This window comes from Neovison vison, chromosome 4 (assembly GCF_020171115.1).
Source record: "Neovison vison isolate M4711 chromosome 4, ASM_NN_V1, whole genome shotgun sequence".
NCBI lineage: Eukaryota > Metazoa > Chordata > Mammalia > Carnivora > Mustelidae > Neogale > Neogale vison.
The window spans coordinates 159984895-159998660 of NC_058094.1; the positions used below are offsets into that span (position 1 = coordinate 159984895).

Below are 13766 nucleotides of genomic sequence, written 5' to 3' on the forward strand. Positions count from 1 at the left end.
CTGGACCACTTTCTTTCACCATACACAAAAATAAACTCAAATGGAAAAACCGAACAGGAGATCGAAGAGAAGAGCAGCAATTCTAAAAACAGAAAATCGACCACTTTCTGAAAGATAGGACCAGTGGAGAAGTGAATCTGAAGCCATGTGAAGATAGACCATGGGGAGAGGGGCCGGCTCCTGGCACGCCACAGAGCAGTGGAGCAGAAAATCAAAATGTTTAGAATTCTGCTCCACTGGGGGACATCGCTCCAGAGGCTAAGTGGGGGTGAAGTCCTAGTGGGGACAGTGTGGTCTCAGGTCCCGCAGGTTCTCTCTACAGAGAAGAAACTGATGATTACCAGCTGGATGGTGGGTAGGGGGATAGGCGAAAAACATGATGGGGATTAAAGAGTACACTTACGATGAAAAAAAATATATATATACATATTCATAATTTTATTTGCATTTCTCACTAAATGCTCTTTCTTTTTAAAAAGAAATCTTTACAAAAGGTAACTATGTAATGTAATGGATATGTTCAATTAACTTGACTGTGGTAAATATTTTATAATGTATATGTAAATCATATTGTACACTTTAAATATATACAACTTTGCTAACTATAACTCAATAAACTGAAAAAAGTTCTAATATCCAGGATGTATTTACAGATTTTACTAATGGAAAAATGAAGCAGTTCAGAATTTGTAGGCTTTTTGTTTCCTTTTAAATAGAATAACAAAATTTTAGTAAGTAAAAAAAAATGTTTTCCAAAAGCCTTGGAAAGTACATAATAACATTTCAGATGGTTATAAATGGAAACTGTGAATCTAAGCACAACATGCACCTTTTAAATATCCTTAAGCATATGTTTAAAGCCATAAATTATTAATAGCATTAAAAAATGAGGTGCACCTGGATGGCGCAGTCAGTTAAGCATCTGACTCTTGATCTCAGCTCAGGTCTTGATCTCAGGGTCATGAGTTCAAGCCCTGCACTGGGCATGGAGCCTAATGTAAATAAATTTAATTAATTAAATACATAAACAAAGAAAAATTGAAAAATGCTTTATATAAAGAGGGACATATTTCAACAACCTTCACAAGCAGTATTACCTGATCAGGAGGTTGAATATGCTGGACACACTGAAAAATGTGAATTCCTTGAGCAGAGACAAGCAAAGGATGCAGAGAATGTTGAGACTGGCTTGTGGCAATCAGTGCAACCAAACTTCCCGTGGAAATCAACTCTTTCATCATATCACTCAAAGCTAGAATAATAAAGTAATGTAGGATAAAAGCTTAGTAAATATAAACATGAAATTTGAAAATTATAGTCATTAAAAAAAATCTAAAGTTGAGCTTTTAGATGGAGTACAGAGAGTATGAATCCTTCATACCTTTGAAAAATTAAATCTGCCATTCATTCATTGATGGATTTATTGAGGACCTAGTATCAGCCCCACTCCCCCACTCCAACCAATCAAGGCAGAGGAAGTACTGTAAACTTAGTCTATATATGCAAAATAATGCCTAAGTGGTTCCTTACTTCGGGATTTTAGAAAGTAAATGAACAAGAGTCTGAGATAAATACAGAAAGATGATCAATTTCCATATTGTACTTTGTTGATCAGGCAACATACAGTTCCTATTCCTATGACTTCCTGAACAATCTCTACACCAGCTCTTGCCAGGTTTGGTGGTTAGGCGGTCAGAACTGAAAGAGGCATTAATAATGTGAATCAAAGTCCTGACCTAGAAATTTGCAGCATTCCAGTAAGTACTCCTATAGGATTCAAACTTCAAGATTAACAGGAGTTTGTAAGAAGCCAAGGCACTGAGGTTGCATTTTCTATCTGTTCCCTCAAGAACCTTGAGGTACCTACATGCTGCCAAATCCTCCGGCACAACCCCCGCAGCTCCCTCGATGAATTCTAAGTTCCAGTGCGACAGTCACTAACTTCCCACCAGTTCATATACCTCTGTGCCTTTGCCTGTGGATCACGCTTCCTTTGCTTCCTCACTAGCATGAAGCTGCTTCACGCTAACGTCTACTCCTCCATCAAAATGCCGTTAATTACAGTTATCAACTCCCCCAGCAGCCTTCTCTGCTAACTCCTTACCACCCTCCCAGTCCCAGCTGAGCGTGCGGGCTCCTCCAGGGCCCTGCATACACCTCTAGCAGAGACCCCGCCACCTCCGAGCTGTGCTGCCCTGGTCAAACGACTTAATCTCTGAATTTCCATGAATTCCCCTGTAGAACAGTTGCAGGATAGTGGCAGGTAGAGTACAAAACTGTCCCTAGCCCAAAAAAGGCACTCAATGCATGGTAGCTACCATTATCACTATTTGTACTCCGTATGAAAATGGTCCGTTTACTTTTCTTTCCACTCCTAGACTTTGAGAATACAGACTGTGCACAAGCATTAGACAAGTATTTGTCAAATGAACAAAGCAATTTCTAATAAGCGTAGGAGAATGCAAAAACCCCACAAGACTAATCACGAAGTTGCAGAATTTTCACACAGCACTTGTCTACCAATTTTACTAATACAGAAGCCTCAAAAGCAACATATAACATGGCATTTTCTGAAGAGAGCAGATCTGTCACTAAGACTGAAACTGTCAGCTAGCCAAAGAAAAAGGCCCACGGCCACAGTGGGTGCGGTGCCATTACCATGTACCAGCCGCTGGCTCTGCGCAGCCTCAGGGCTATGCTCATGTTCCGGGACGGCAGGTAGGCCAATGATGAGGTCAAGGTCATCCAGCAGAATCACAGAAGGCTGCCTCCATGCTGCCTCTGAGAAAGCCAGCTCCAGGGTTTTTTGTACATTTTCAAGCCTTTTTCCTTAATATGGAAGATATAAAATGGTTTTAATGTTACTTCAGGGCTGGTAAGTTCTAGCTGCACTACTGAGAGCATTAGAAAATTCAATATTGATTTAACTATGGAACTTTCAGCCATATTTTGTTAATATACCAATCACTAAAATTTGTTAGTCATTAACTTGGTTTTAATTAATACAGCCTCAAAGGACTCACTAAAGAACTGAATTTTATAAAACGGAAAAAAGGAATATCCTACTGTAAGTCCTGTATGTATGTATTCTTTCCTGGCCTTATTCCACAGCAAATGTCAGATGGCATACAACAAAACAGTAAAATAAAAAGAGGATATGGAAAAACATAAATAAGAGTAGGGGATCAAGACTCTCATAAAATCAAACATACATGTAGCTGTCCAGAGATTTTAGAGTTACTCTATTTGAATCATACATTGGCTTCAAACTTCCTCATGAAGTGCCAACTTTTAATTTTCAAACAACAGAAAATATACAAAGTCATAAGCTGATACAGAGTTCTGGTTACTTAGGTCTACAACAAAGCTTTCACATGAAGCTTCAAGTAGGACTGAGAGATGGACAGTCCCTCTAAAACCACCTTTGTAGCATATGAAGTAATGGGTTTTTGAAGGCTATTTCTTAGTTTCTTTCCATATACTCAAAATACACAAACACATACAGAGCCTGGGACTAAATGGGATGACATGGTAGAGGCAGCCAAGGCGGGAAAGAGGTACTCAAAATAAAATCTTTCCAATCTTGGTTTGTTTTTGTTTTGTTTTTTTAAAAAAAAAGGTAAGAAGCAATAAACACTTTGAAGGTATAAAAGCATACACGGTAAATTGTAATTTCCCTCCTTACTGTCCATAGCCATCCTTCCCTGCCTCACCCAGCGTTTCTCTAGCAGTTCAGGGATAATTTATACCCATCAGAGTATATCTTAGATACTAACTTTCTCAGAATGGTCTAAGTTGGCATTTCCAGGAATATAGTCTACAAAGAGTTTTTGGCTGGGAAAAAAAAAAGGAGGGGGCTGGGCGTCCATCAAGTACAGAGACTTTTAAAAATTTTGCTGAAAATATTAGAAAGCCAAAGGTTTTACATTTTCAAGGAATTTCAATGACTAAAAGAAAAATTAAAGATCAGATATTCACAGTTGTTAGATTATCAGCATTAAATAACATTTCTGTCTTTCTAGCAAAAAAAGGGTTTTATATTGAGTGTTATCATAGTCATACCTCGTAAAGCTTTACAGTCAACTATCTCCACATGGGCATCCAATCTGTCAGATGTTTCTTTACAGACTGCCTTGGCTAAAGTTGATTTGCCAGTGCCCTAGAAGATAATTGCCTCATAAGTAAACTATTCAATCACAGAAATAGTTTCTGTTACTGTGGCAACCACCAAGACTCAGCCTCACTGATCAAGTGTTCACTACACAACGTTCTATGTCTGTTAGAGTCCAATAAAGCTAGGGGTTAAAAAAAAAAAAAAAAGAAACCCCACATCCCTGGAGCTCTGGGACCACATTATGGTGGGTGACATTTAGCGTAAAGTAAACTAACAGGGGTGTGCCTGGGTGGCTCAGTCATTGAGCATCTGCCTTCAGCTCAGGTCATGACCCTGGGGTTCCTGGGGTCTAGCCCTGCATCGGGCTCCTTGACTGACAGGAAGCCTGCTTCTCCCTCTTCCACTCTCCCTGCTTGTGTTCCCTCTCTCACTTGACAGAGAAGTCTGTCAAATAAATAAAATCTTTAAAAAAAAAAAAAAAAGGTAAACTAATAGGAAGGAGTGAAAATCTGGATTCATGAAGTTTTAAAAGCCCTGCAGGGTAAGTAGGAAAAAATTATTTCCTAAATACAAATTCAAATCTATCAAAGAAAAATATGTAATATTCCTCGAAGAAACCAGGAGGCTCAGCTTCCCAGGCTCCACAGAAGGTTTCAAGTAGTATAGAACCACAGGCAAGGTTAACAGAGGACAACGCAATCTCAGGAATATAAGCCCCCCCCCCCCGAAAAGGGCATTTCCCACCCCAGTTCCAACCTTGAGTGGTACTGACACAAAAAATAATTGCTTTGAAAAAGTAAAAAATGTATATACTAGTCTAGTTGCTGTGTGAGAAAGGCAGTTGTTATTAAATGACTTTTGTTTCAAGCTGTTAGAAGCTGGATGTATCTTATGTTCATTATAGGGCATAGAAGGAAAATAAACATCTAATTTGTTTTTACCATTTGTTAAAACAATCACTAATACTTAATTTCGCTTACCTTTAAAAACAGGCAATGCTTTGTTATTTACTAGAAGGGAATAATGTGGACATTAAATAATTTTTCTAGAGAAATGAATCCTATTTCCATTTAATTTCAACTATTTTTTAAAAAAAACTTGGTTTGGGGGGCACCTGGGTGGCTCAGTGGTTAAAGCCTCTGCCTTTGGCTCAGGTCAAGATCCTAGGACCTGGGATCAAGCCCCACATTGGGCTCTCTGCTCAGCAAGGAGCCTGCTTCCTCCTCCTCCTCCTCTCGCTCTCTCTCTCTGCCTGTCTGTCTACTTGTGATCTCAATCTGTCAAATAAATAAATAAAATCTCTAAAAAAAAAAAAGATTTTATTTTTTTATTTAATTGACAAAGAGCGAGAGAGGGAACTCAAACGGGAGAGGGAGAGGGAGAAGGAGGCTTCCCATAGAGCAGGGAGCCTGATGTGGGGCTTGGGATCCCAGGACCCCAGAACCCCAGGACTATGATCTGAGACGAAGGCAGATGCTTAATGAGTGAGCCACCCAGGTGTCCCTAATTTCAACTAATTTTTTTTGAAGATTTTATTTATTTATTTGACAGAGAGAGAGAGATCACAAGTAGGCAGAGGCAGAGAGAGGGGGAAGCAGGCTCCCTGTTGAGCAGAGAGCCCAATGTGGGGCACGATCCCAGGACCCTGAGATCATGACCCGAGCCAAAGGCAGAGGCTTAACCCACTGAGACATCCAGGCGCCCCTCACTATTTTTAATGGAAAACACTAATTACCCACTTCCCTATTATCTTAAATCAACTGTAATTTTAATTCAGTTTCTTGGTCATTTACATATAGTATAACTGTGACCACCAATTAGTGTTCCATGTAGCCCTCAGAGACTCTTATGGTGGGCAGAACTGTTTATTTTTATATTAAATGACTCCCAGACTATGGAGGGTTTGATCCTGGTTTATAAAATAATATGCAAAAAATACAAAGTAACTATACTTAGGAGAGAAAGGTAAAAAATGTTCTGTAATCATCCTACCTCACTGAAGCAACCACAGTCAATTGTTCCGATGTTTCATCCTTCCAGACACTCCCCACATACTTGATGTAAATTTATGGAGATGGGATTATTTATGTGGGTTCATGACAAATCATTGCCCTCTTTATGGACAAATATGGAGCCGCATCAGCTCCCCAGCCTGCCGCCACTCTGAGACATACTAGACAGTAAGAGGTTCCAGAAGCCACTTCTTAATGTATCTTAATGCTGCTTCCAATTTTTAACTATTCTAAGTAAAGCTAAAATAAATATTGATATGCCTATTTACTTATTTGTCAGATTATACCTTCAGAATACATTTCTAAGGAGTGGAATTACTATATCATAAGGTACACATTTAAAATTTTGCTGAACATTGCTATAGTGCTTCCAAGAAAGGCTGAACATTGGTAGCTTTTTACAGTTCTTTTAATACAGGTTTTCTCCCTCAATCTGCTATTATTTCTTACCCTTGTTGCTTTGTCTAGCTGTAAGAGCCCACACCAGCTCTAATATTTTGTTTTTCAGCACCATGGGCTGGAAAAACAGTGAAGTTTGTTATACAAAGTCTGAAATTCAGCAGGCACTCAAATACAATCATCATCATAGCTAACGGAATTACATTTACATTTAAGTCAATGGACTCCAGGTGTGCCTTGCTGCCTCAGTTGGTGAAGCACACAACTCTTGATCTCGGGGTCATGAGTTCCAGCCCCCACTGGATGTAGAAACTACTTAAAAATAAAAAAATCTTTAAAAGATAAAAATAAATTAAATAAATAAAATAAAAAATCTTTAAAAGATAAAATATTTTTTTAAAAAGTCAATGCTCTCCAAAGAATAAAGAAATAAGGGGTGCTGAAATCCTTTTGCCCAGTCAGTTGCCCGTCTCCTCACATAAAGTAACTCACATTTTTTTTTTTTTTAAGATTTATTTATTTGAGAGAGAGAGGCACAGTGAGAGAGGAAACACAAGCAGGGGGAGTGGGAGAGGGAGAAGCAGGCTTCCTACTGAGCGGGAAGCTGGATATGGGGCTCAATTTCAGGACCCCGGGGATCATGACCTGAACTGAAGGCAGATGCTTAACAGCTGAGCCACCCAGGTGCCCCACTCACATTTGTATAACAGCACTTTTCAGTCTACAAAGTGCTTTCACATATATTATTTCACTTAAGTGACGTTAAATCCTAAGAAACTGAAAACCTGCCTGAAGTCACAGCCAGGAAGTACATGACAGAGGTGGGACTCAAATCCAGGTCTTCTCTGTTTGTTCTTCCTATCAACCATGCTACCCCTAGGTAAGATGGGGATGTCTGGTTTCTGAGTCAATGGAATATTGCTTTTTCAAAATAAATCATCTACAATGACGATGCATTTTGGAATCTGACACAGAAAATCTAGAAACCACACAGAAGAGCTGCTATAGGTCACCAGCCTTGCATACCCAGGATAAATCCCACTTGATCATGGTATACAGTTCTTTACATACACTGGTTGATTTGATTTACTAATATTTTGTTGACGATTTCTGCATCTATGTTCATGAGAGATACCGGTCTGTAGTTTTCCTCTAATGCCTTTGTCTGGTTTTGGTATTCGGGTGATGCTGGCCTCATAGAATGAGTTAGGAAGTATTCCTTTTGCTTCTATCCTCTGAGAGAGACTGTAGAAAACTGGTGTCATTTCTTCCTTATGTGTTTGATAGAATATACCAGTTAACCTATCTGGGCCTGATGTTTTCTGTTTTATGAGACTATTAATTATTAATTCAATTTCTTTACTAGATATAGATCTTTTTACATTGTCTATTTCTTCTTGTGTGAGTTTTGGGAACTTTTGTCTTTCAAGGAATTGGCCCATTCATCTAAGATGGTTATCAAATATGTGAGCATAGAGTTGTCCATGACTATTACTACTTTATTATCCTTTTAATGTTTATGGAAACTGTACTGATAGACCCTCTTTGATTTCTGGTATTACTGATTTGTGTCTTTTTTTTCTTAAACTGGCTAGAAGCTTATCAATTTTATCATCTTTTCAAAGAAGCAGCTTTTGGTTTCACTGATTTTCTTTCTTGATTTCAATTCACTGTTTTCAGTTCACTGAATTCTGCTCTAATTCTTACTATTTCTTTACTTCTGCTTACGTTGGATTTAACTTGCTCTTTTTCTGGTTTCCTATGGCGGGGGGAACTTAGGTTACTAGAGTAGTTGCTACATTTTAAATAAGAATCAGAAGAAAGCAACTGGGTCAGTAACAGGGGGAAAAAGCTATTTTACTGGAGTTAAAAGTGAATGGAATTGAAAAAGCCTTAAAAATTTTGAAATGAATGAAAGAAGAGGACTTGGAAAAACCGCACTGTACCCCTGAAAACAATATTGCCTTGGCAGAGAATAAAGCTCTTAAAAGAGCATGGAAACTCTAGCAAAACGGATCAAGAGTAAAGTAGAAGACACAAACCACCAAGATCAGGAAATGGCCCATCACAGATTCCACAGTCATTCAAACGATAATAAAAGGAAGACTACCAACAACTTTATGCTCAAGAATTTGACAACTTAGGAGAAATGGACCAACTCCTTGAAATTACAAACTACCAAATGTCTGCCAAGGTGAAATAGACAATTAAGGGAATTTAATTTATAATTAAAAAGTTAAAGGTGAAGAAACCAGATTGTATCACTGGAGATTTTACCAAACATTTAAGGAAGAATGAACACTGACTTTAGATAATCTCTTCCAGAAAATGGAATGGGAAGAACACTTCTGAACTCATTTCATGAGGTCACTATTACCCTTACAGCAAAACTAGACAAAGACAGTATGAAAACAGGAAACTATAGGCTAATATCACTCATGAATTTAGATGCAAAAATCCTCAACAGAGTATTAGCAAACAATGGAGCGCCTGGCTGGCTCCGTCAGAAGAGCATAGAGCTCTTGATCTCGGGGTCATGAGTTTGAGCCCCATGTTGGGTGTAAATTAAAAAAAAAAAAAACAAAAAATAAAATAGGGTGCCTGGGTGACTCAGATGGTTAAGCAGCCAAGTCTTGGTTTGGGCTCAGGTCATGATCTCAGGGTTGTGAGATCAATCCCTGTGTTGGGCTCCCTACTGAGCTCTCCCTTTCCCTCTGCCCTCCCCCCATTCATGCAAGTGCATACTCTCTCTCTCAAATAAATAATCTTTTTTAAAAAAACAAAAAAAAACCTTAAAAAAAAAAAAAAAAAGAGAAAGTATTAGCAAACAAACCCGGCAAGGTATACAAAGAATAATACACCAAAACCAAGTGGGATTTATTACAGATATGTAAGGCTGGTTCAATATTTGAAAACCAATCACCCCTATAAACACCCTGAAAAGCAAAAATCATATACAGAAATTGGTACAGACAAAAGGCAGAGCGGATGTCCCCTTATTCATCTTATTCATCACCACTTTCTAAATTTCCAAAGCCAATGTAGCCTTCCCATATCTTAACAACCCCGTATAACAAATGATCAAAACCCAAAGAGAGAAAAATAGAAGTGATTAGTGCAATGGGCACATTTTAACCACATACCTTTCCTCCTGTGAATAAAAGGGCTCCATTCCTAAGTCCTGCCACTAGGGACATCAGCTGTCGAGACAAGGGGCGTCCCAGGAGGCTATGAGTGATGTGTTCCATGGAGGACACACCTAAGGAATTTACTCCTCTGCAAAACACACACATTGTTGCATGGTAACACACTGAAGCAGGGTCAAATCCAGCCGTAAAAAATTCTGAAACTTTTCTTCCCAGGCTAGTTAATGATTTTTAAAAGAATAAAATGGGGAAAATTTTTCCTTACTTAAAAGCATATTAAATCAATGCCAAATCTGAGTTAACAGCTTTTAAAATTAGCTTTATTGCTAAGTTTAGGAGGAAATAAGTCTTCCATTATCCCAATGCTTCAGATGCACTCATTAATGATCATGTGGATCACCAAACCAAAAATCATTTGAGAGGGGTGTTGGTGTGTGTTAAGACACATTCCTTAAGATGTCCTATTCAGACAAAACTTCTGGTTACGTACGTGTTTGAAAGTAAGAAAGCTAAATGCTTTATGCTTAAATGGAAGACTTATTTCCTCCTAAACTTAGCCTTTGAAGTTCAGTTTCAATTTGTAGATTATACAAGCACAAACTTCAACCCACTTCCTGACTCTAGCACTTTCTGATAATAAACATAAAATCAGAGTCTGAAGAGATTTTACTTTCAAGATGAGTATTATGCTGTATTTAAACATTGTTATTTTGGGGCGCCTGGGTGGCTCAGTGGGTTAAAGCCTCTGCCTTCAGCTCGGGTCATGATCTCAGGGTCCTAGGATCGAGCCCCGCGTCAGGCTTTCCGCTCAGCGGGGAGCCTGCTTCTCCCTCTCTCTCTCTGCCTGCCTCTCTGCCTACTTGTGGTCTCTGTCAAATAAATAAAATAAAATCTTAAAAAAAATAAAAATTTTTTAAAAACACATTTTTATTTTATGGTTTAATCCTTTTACTAGAACATTTACAGATTACACTATTATAGGAAACCAAATCACTACTATTACAACTACAAAAAGCCGTGAAGAATTCGAAGATATAATGTTTACAGGAGATTCTCATATTCTATAAGAGATAAAGAAATTAAGAGGAAGTTCTTTTCAGACTTGTTTGATTTTAAAAGTTGTGAAAAACACAAATAATCCCAATTAGTACATTAATAAGATAGTTGAAGGAATAACTTAATTTGAAATATTTTTAAACACTCAGATGTTTTTGGATTTAATGTTTAAAATAAATGTACTAGCTCTAAGAATTATTGCTTTATTCAAGCACATATGATCCAAGTCATATCCAGTTGCTTCCTTCTCACAAATCAAATCTCAAAGCAAAATTTCTAATAAGCTTCAGCCTTTTATATAGTTCCCTAAGAAAACAAGGCAAATTACTAAGCAAGGTGTGACAATTGAAACAATCCCTGAAAAAATACCTATTACTGCTTTATTAAGATTTAATGACAAAAAAAAAAGATTATTTAATGACATTAACATGTACTTTAATGTTTATACATAAAAACCCTGCCAGACATAATGTCAAACATGGCTGTAAACATACTAGTTTGGCCAGAACTTCTTACCCCAAGCAGTTCAGCTTTAAAAAAGGAAGAATAAAGTCAATTTCCTCACTGTTTTCTTCTTTTACCATAGGATCTAGAAGGACCTATAGTAGCAAGGAAAAATCAGTTTTACATTTCAAAGTTATATCTTTGGTCTGTTTTTCTCAGGTCCCAGGAAACGGAATTACTGATTCTGTTACACAGAAAGAAAAGACACATGGTGCATGCAAGATCATTACTCAAAACAGCCTTCCCAACAGTAATTTATTCAACCAAGGAACAAAAATGTTTATGGTGAACAAACAGTAAAGGATGTCATCTCCTTCATACATTTTACGGACACATCTTTATATCTGCAATTTTGATTTGTGTCATATTTACTCTTCACAATTCTTACATTTCTATCTCCTCTGAATGGTATTCCTTCAATTTCATCTCAAAAGTAGAGAGACAATGTCTGGTTCTCAACCATTCAAATTCTGTATGACTAGATATCTTCAACTCTATAACAAGAGTGACTATCCTAACGAAAACCTAGTATTCTAAAAAGTCCACAAATAAAATCCTTCTAGGAAGAAAGTGATCTGATATTTGTGAAAAGTTGAGAATTTTAAAACTGCCAAAATAATGCGGGTTACTGCAAACATTGGTTACAGCAAACCTACAAGTAAAAATATGAATTAAAAAAAAATCAAACCCCTAGAGCTAGTTTTCCTTTGTTTCAATACTAAAATAACTTGAAATCATGATCCATTTGCCAGTTAACACAATCAATTCTATTCTTGAAACTTAACTGTGCCTCGACTTTTAAGTATAGGATAAAACAATTTGTTTAGATAAGTTAAAGAGAGTATATAATAAAATATTTTAAATCAAGTTATTCCTTACTCTTATCATTCAAATCTCTAACACACCTCAGGATACAAAGTCTTACAGGTAAACTCACACTTTGTTATCGATCCCACACAACAAATATTAGTTCATTAAATATTCAATAATATGTGATTACTTGTATCGTGGTCTTCTGCAGCAGATTGGTGCTCAACAAAAAAATGCCTTCTTTTTCTTTTTCCCAAGAATTAACTATATTTAGAGAAAACTCCTTCAATCCTATCAAAAAAAAAAAAAAGTAATATATGTAGAGTTAGCACTGAAGTGGAGATGAAACAATTAAAGATTTAAATTTACTTAAATTTCAATAAAGGCATTCTTTGATATGTAAAACCATTTACTCATCATTATGTTTCCTGTGCCCCCATATGTCAGATTGGAAAAACAACAAAAACTTCCTCAGTAGGAAAAATAGCAAAAGAATAAAATTTACCCACCATCTTTAAATCTCAGCTTAATGTATTCTTCCTCTGATAGTATCACAGGAAGTGTGGTAGTAGTAGCCTGCTGTAGCCATGAAGAGAACGCAGTTTTTATGTCTTCTTCACTTATATCTTTAGGCTGCCAGAGTAAAGGGAAGAACAGTAATGAATTATCCAGATGCCTACATGAACGCTAACATCGTTAGCTTAACACCTTATCTTGCTAATAATATCCAAACCTTGTTACAGCTGATGCACCTAAAATAAGCCTCTTAACCTCTTTGAGCCTTGCTCAGCTCAGGTGAGAGCCGTAAGCTTAGGGAGGAGACTGGTCAATTGCATCAATCACGTTATTCACCCATTCGGCAACCGTCTGGCACAAGTGATTACATGTGCTAGTTCGAGATGCAACCAGCTTGGCATGACCATTTGTTATCTGTGTGACTGTGGGCAAATGAAGAAAACTCTCTGAACTTCAGTTTTATAATCTATTAAACGGAAACTACGAAAAAGAAATAATTTTTTAAAAGTTAAAAAAAAAAAAGCAGACCTTACCAAACAAAACCAGGAAGGATGTTCATATTTATAGGCACAGATTTGGGATTTGACATTAAGGATAGTGGAGCCTGAAGAAACATTTACAGGGGCACCTGGGTGGCAGTTTGCTAAGCATCTGACTCTTGATTTTGGCTCAGGTCATGATCTCAGGGTCGTGAAACTGAGCCCCACATTGGGCTCTGCACTGAGCATGGAGCCTACTTAAGATTCTCTCTTTCTCTCTCTTTCCTTCTGTCCCTCCACCTCCCTCTCTCCCTCTCTAAGAAAAAGTGGGGGACAGGGCAAAAACAAACAAAAAAAACCATTTACGGAAGTGGTGAAATTTTAAACACTCCTTAGCTCTATGACCAGTGATTCTGGTACCACGATTTGGCTCCCTGGATAACCATTCCAACCCCATTCTCCCTTGGGGAAAGAAAACTCCATTCCCAGCCTGAGCTGTGAGTACATGCCTGCATTCTGACCAATGGTGTGCGATCACCAATCTTTAGGAAGGGCTTCTCCTCCTAACTGAAACATAAGGCAACTTTGCAAAGAGAAGGCTTTTGCTTTCAGCCTTTTCTTCTGCTGCCAAAAATGCAGATGTGATGCCTATTAGTACAGCAAACGCCTTGCATCTAAGAGGAGGAAAGTTCCAGGCCAAGGATGGCAAAAAGACCAAAGGTGCCTAGAT

General features: G+C 37.8%; 1 protein-coding gene across 2 annotated transcripts in view; it reads right to left on the reverse strand.

Moving 5' to 3' along the window:
• PEX1 (peroxisomal biogenesis factor 1) overlaps positions 1-13766 on the reverse strand; it is a 44661-nt gene that overhangs the window by 16641 nt on the left and 14254 nt on the right. For both annotated transcript variants that reach the window (XM_044246015.1, XM_044246016.1), the window contains exons 7-13: positions 12551-12674; positions 12232-12332; positions 11244-11326; positions 9669-9801; positions 4063-4159; positions 2659-2829; positions 1098-1252 (exon numbers count right to left, since the gene is read on the reverse strand). In XM_044246015.1, the coding sequence (XP_044101950.1) occupies positions 1098-1252; positions 2659-2829; positions 4063-4159; positions 9669-9801; positions 11244-11326; positions 12232-12332; positions 12551-12674 (864 nt within the window). The remainder of the gene's footprint in view (positions 1-1097; positions 1253-2658; positions 2830-4062; positions 4160-9668; positions 9802-11243; positions 11327-12231; positions 12333-12550; positions 12675-13766) is intronic.